We start from the raw sequence: 5760 nt of genomic DNA on the forward strand, positions 1-5760 counted from the left end.
CAAAGTAATTGTGAAGTTTCAGTTACCTTTTGCTACTGATCTCCTGATTTGATAACGGCAATTTTACTTCTGTTTTTTCTTTTCAGGTCAAGTCTTATGTCCATCTTTTTATTGTTATTTTATGTATTTTTGAATACACTGTACATTAGTAGAAATGGAACACTGCAACCTTGAACATTTAAAGTACATGAACTGGAGGAAACTGAGGATGGGTTTTAAGGAAGAAGCCATGTGGACATAGCCTTTTCTAGCAGTGGATTTCACTGCTATTCACTACAAACATCAGACATGTATTATCATTCGAGAATCACCTCTGGTCCTGCAAGGCTACCATCATGGGGCACAAGCACTATCTGTCTCTTCGTACAGGGAAAATCTGCCTTTGTTTCTGTGTTGCACATGGAACAAAAGCGAACACGGCACCTTATCCAACATCGGTACAGCGATCGAACGAAGGCTGATTTGCTCCCTGCGGGTGCATTTCCTGCCCCGCCTCTCCCCATGCAAATGTCACGTACAACTGGTGCGTACGTCTGTCACGTGATGTATTATAATTCGCATGGCGGCGTTCGTCCGGGTAGGTGAAGTTGTTGTTGTGTTTGACTTATTAGCGTTAAATTAATTGTAAAATTTACGTTCTTGGTAAGTCCCCGTTAATTTTTTTTTTTACTCGGTACAGAAATAAAGTCGTACATATTTGTAGAGGTTGTTTCCACTATTTAAACACACTTGTCCTTGTACGCCACTACATCGTTTGTGGAAAGACCTTGTTATTTGGGGAGCTTCTTTACCTTTAGTGTCTTGTCCTGCCTGAATTTATCTGCTCTAGTTTTTGTTTAATCTTTAATGGGTTGTGTTTCTTCTCACTGCGATGTCTTGATCGGTTGTCATTTTACATTTCATTTATAGCAATGCCATCCCAAAACGCATCGCGTATTTTGTTTTTTTAGGTGCAAGTTTGCAGGCAAGCAAGTGTTCATCTGTGGCAGAGAGCTCCCTGGAGGGACTGCACCTCTGCAACTCGTCCAGATCGGGCCCCTCGTATCTCCTTTCGTACCAGGGTGCTACAGCTTTTGTATAATAGGTTCTACGATATAGAGTACTTGGTGAACAGGAGCCAAAGCCTACGAAATTGGAGCTTGCGTCGCAAAAACGCGTATGTGAATGAGAACCTTTTATGTGTTTTTATGGATTGGTGGTTCTAAGAGTACTCATGCAATCTATCTATCTGTGCAGGTTCCATGGCTACACTCGGGAGCGTTATGGAGACAATGTGGCAGCTGCCTGCTATATCTTGAACCTCGGAGGTGGAATCAGGTAGCAGCAAAGCTCGCAAGTAATTTTACATGCTCCGTAGTGCATTTAAGAAACTGTTCATTGGGGGGGTGGGGGTTGTGTGTTAGGGGTTGGCAGGGGGGGGTGAGGTAAAAAAAATCTATACGCTTTCCTTTTAAGACTGTTTGCTTTTGATAGGTTCTCCGGAGAGAGAGAATGGTTTTGGAAGAATCAGCTTGGGAAGTTCGGAGGGGACTTAAATCATTTTAGAGAGATTCCCGTGGAAGAAGTGGATGCCAAAGGAACTCCTATCACATATGATGGCTTGAACAACTTAAGTGAGATCTGGGAAGGGAGAAGGTTACTTTCTGTAATTTCCTGTTTAATAAGTGCTCATCAACCATTTTCAATCATTTTTGTTCACTAGCTCTTCTGTCCTCCCTAAGGACACTGGACCTTAGTAACTGTCCACATGTAGATGACTGGTGTCTAAGTCGATTGCATACATTAAGTGAGTCCCTTGAAGAGCTGTCCCTTTCCGGATGTAAGAAGGTCTCGGATAAAGGCTTGGCTACTTTACATCATCTCAAGTAGGTCTTTCACTCTGTGGATTGGCCATGTCTGGTGCTTCACAGTACTCTGGCAGTGGTTTGTAGAGGGTGTCAGTAGACAAATGTAATCTTTTTGTGAAGGTGTGGTATTATCTAGATGGTGTCAGATTTATATATGAGAGATCCACTCAGAGAAGGTATTTACATGGTTTTATCCAGTTGTTGTGTTTTCTCAATTCAAAGCAGCACAATTGTCTCACAATCATTAACTAATCCTATGAGCAATTCAGTTTTTCCAGCAGTATTTCCGTTTTTTAAATTGACTCAAATTGGAGTTAAGTTGAAACCCAATTTGTAATTATTTATTTGATAAATTGAATGCTCCCTTCTTGTCAGTGGACTTGTAAGAGGTCAAACATTTAATAAATATTGAAAGCTTCTTGCAAATCTGAGAATGACTTAAAAAAACTATGCATCTCTAAGATTGTGAGATGTAGGCAGTATGTAATAAGACATGACATGGCCTTCAGTTTGTGGGGTTTTTTGTTTTTTTTGAGTGCTGAAAGGGAATGTGGTAGGAAATAGCCACAAAGGCAACACATTTCAATAGACAGTTTTATTGTTTGGAATTGGTCTGATGTCATTGATCAGTTCATTTTTAATTCAAATTCTTACAGGTGACAGATTATTAAGTGCATTCAAATTAACATGGTCATTGCATTGGTTATAGGACATGCGTGTAAGAATATTACTAATACTTAACATAGTGTAGCCTATCCCAGAGCACTTTACAGGCACTGTTTACATCCTGTGAAGTAGCTGTGGTCTACATGGTATTCTCAATGTTGCAGTTTCAGTGATACACAAATAGCTATAGTGATAAAAAATAAAAAATAAAACCCTTAACAAACCGTCTTCAATTCTCCCTTTGGTACTATCTTCCTTGGTTATCTTTTCTTGTGGGATGTATTTGGCTAGACATTTAGTAGCAGTAGTACTTATGCTTTTAGTAGTTTAGTTTAAGACAAACCTATTACTCTGTGTATTTATAAGTGTTCTTTTTTTCTTATTAACCTGCAGGAAACTGAAAAAATTGGAATTATTCGACCTTCCACATATTTCAAATCCTGGTCTTGTATGTATTCTTCTCGAAGAAGTGATGCCAGAATGTGAAATTTTAGGGATTGACTACTCTGATGTATTGAAAGGAAATTCACTGGAGGAGATAAACAAGCAGCATTCTTGATTCTTTGACATTTATTTTGTAAAGAAGATGGAGAATTACTTGGTGTTTATTTACCTTGTAAATATTCCAGGATAAGCTGAATGAACTGGTGATGTGGCTTTGGAAGAATCTTCCATATATCTTTATAAAATGTGTTGGCAAATTCAAACTTTTAAACAGATTATGCCTTTCTGTTTGGATCTGATTAACATTGCTGCCAGTATAGACTCTGGACGATCACAACCCTGAAGTGAAGTAAACATATTTGAGAATGTTGTAATATTAAGTTGTTTGCTACTGTGTTCATTCATGTATCTGACCCTTGAGGTAACCACTATAGATGCTGACATTTAAGCGTCTCAAACACAGGATAGTTTAATTCAGGTGGATTGACATTGATAAATTGGCGTGCGTGCACTTGCCCAGTGATGGGGTGGTGCTCTGTCCAGGTGTTGTCCCTGCCTTGCTCCTGATGATTACTAGCTTAATCTGTACCTGATTTTGTTTCTAAAGCTTAATGGATCCAGTTAATCATGAGACTGCCATAATGCCCAAGGCTATGCTATACATATTTTAAAACACAAGCAAAGACTTGTGTGTCAGGCTTAACGCTATTCTAATACTGCTTTATTAATAAGTCAGTTTAAGAGAAGCAAGCACGCATCTGTGCAAGTGACAATAAAATAACTTAACAATGATTAAGGCATAAACAATTTGTCCTTTATTCATATCTTGTAATTTCAATCAATATACTTGCATTTTTAATATACATCTTTTATACTTATAAAAGTGAATGGAAACTTTAAAGCGTTTTTATTGAAACCCAGCAGCCACAATTGGCCATAGGACTGAGATAGGGTGATGTATGTACCTATTTTATGTTAATTGTTGCAGCCCCGGCTGACACCTTTTAATAAATATGGATTGCATGAGAGATTTACAAGTTGGCAACCGAGATAACTAAAGCCAAAGTCAGAGGGGATGACAAAACATGATGACTGGTGTTGCTGATCTTATTTCCTGAAAATGTCAGGCTCCATAACTTATTTCCAGCATTGCTTCATATTTCCAAAGTACCACAAGCTCATCCCTTTTTCTGAAAGCCAATAACATGGTAACTAACTGAGTTGGAGATATGCTAATGCTTTCCCTGTATGTCGAGTTAAGCCACTGTCTTGGCCTTTTTCTTTCTTTTTTTTTTTTCGTACTCAGACAGGTGATCCAGTCTTCTGTTTTGAGACGTTCAAAACACCTATAGTCTTATTCCTTATACCTGGATGATAAGCATTACACTTCCAGCTAGTTGCTTTTTGATTTTTCAACTGTTGCACATATAGAGCCAATCCCTAGGACTTGAGACCCAATCAAAGCCGTCCAACCGATCACAGACTGGTTGGACTTTGTCAAGTCATGTTGTCAAACATCTCCAGAGACTGTCACAGGAACATGCTAGGGACTGCATTTGAATCGGTGAGATTGTATAAATGAAGTCTGATTGAAATTCATTGGAAAAGTCATGTAATGGGCCAGGGTCTTCATATATAATATGCTGGAAAACTGGAAACTGCCATTTGAAATGTGCACTGAATGAGAAATACATATTAGTGTTATGTTGAAAGTTAAAAGCTAAGAATCAGTCGATGTTTAATGAGGACATTTTGTGATAAGCCCCTTTAAAAAAAAAAAAAAAAATTATAAATTTAAGATATCAATATTGAGCAAAATTAAAAATGGAACAAGAGAATCTGTGGTTACAGGATACCAGGCAATTGAGATTAAATTACATTCCATAAATTATTTTAAGAGCTTTAGTATGTCACCATCCTTGAATCTTTTATCCTTAATTCTTTTATAAATCTTGGTTTTCAACACAGGTACGGGTGTGTGATGCAATGATAATGTTAGTGTCAGTATGCCACCGCTGGGCTATGTGAATTTCCCCTTTGGATTAATAAAGTATCTATCTATCAGGCAAATATCTACATATGAAAGAGCAAAATCTCAAGTAATTATGGAAATTCTTTAAACTTGATGAAAGAATTATATTATTCACACATAGTGAACTTGTCTTGATGGTATGGCTCACCCAGAAGTTCTGGCAATTGACAACGTATGTATGTAAGCCAGTTGATCAAGTGCAAAAATTTTGTACATGCTTTGATGGAATAGACGGATGAAAACCTGTTGTAGCAAGGGACTAGAGATGTCAGTTGTGCTACTAAATGTAATCCAGCAAATAAGGAAATGTTAACTAATTTAAGTCAGTCACCTGTATTGTACAAATAATCCTTCTTAAGATAGATATGCACGTCAATAAAACACCTGAATGTAAAATTTCATTTTATAATAGTAAGAATATTTGTATTTTATTAATAGAGGTCAGCTTGGAAAATGACTTCCAAGTGAATATTTTCTCACCAAAAATAAGTTTCCCAAAGTAAGTCCTGTTGGACCAGTGCATCTTCTTGTTTTCATTTCATGCATTTACTTGACATTTTTTCCATTAATGTTTAGGTATAAGAAAGTTACAGTAAGAGTGGGGAGAAATAACTATGAAGACTTAAGACGGTGTATTGAATTCTCCAAAAATGCCACATCTATGCCTTTGTATTTTCATGTCTGCCATAAACGGTCTGCATCCAAGATGACCTACTCCGAATATAAATTGTAAGAGCAAGTGATGGCAAGAGACTTGTCAGTCGGTTAAAA

At 37.5% G+C, this 5760-nt stretch overlaps 1 protein-coding gene across 1 annotated transcript; it reads left to right on the top strand.

The window, feature by feature from the left end:
• Positions 1-489: 489 nt before the first annotated feature.
• Positions 490-5398, top strand: dmac2 (distal membrane arm assembly component 2). Its single transcript, XM_028807690.2, has 6 exons — positions 490-577; positions 951-1156; positions 1237-1317; positions 1474-1613; positions 1703-1865; positions 2907-5398. Exons 1-6 carry the CDS (start codon positions 560-562, stop codon positions 3070-3072), a joined length of 774 nt encoding a protein of 257 aa, XP_028663523.1. The 5' UTR covers positions 490-559; the 3' UTR covers positions 3073-5398.
• Positions 5399-5760: the final 362 nt, after the last annotated feature.

This window comes from Erpetoichthys calabaricus, chromosome 1, assembly GCF_900747795.2.
Source record: "Erpetoichthys calabaricus chromosome 1, fErpCal1.3, whole genome shotgun sequence".
NCBI lineage: Eukaryota > Metazoa > Chordata > Cladistia > Polypteriformes > Polypteridae > Erpetoichthys > Erpetoichthys calabaricus.

What these genes read in the sequence shown, in the direction of transcription:
- dmac2 (XM_028807690.2), top strand. An exon ending in AGCTTGCGTCGCAAAAACGC is followed by an intron (nt 1,157 to 1,236) that starts GTATGTGAATGA and finishes CTATCTGTGCAG; the next exon opens with GTTCCATGGCTACACTCGGG. An exon ending in GCTACTTTACATCATCTCAA is followed by an intron (nt 1,866 to 2,906) that starts GTAGGTCTTTCA and finishes ATTAACCTGCAG; the next exon opens with GAAACTGAAAAAATTGGAAT.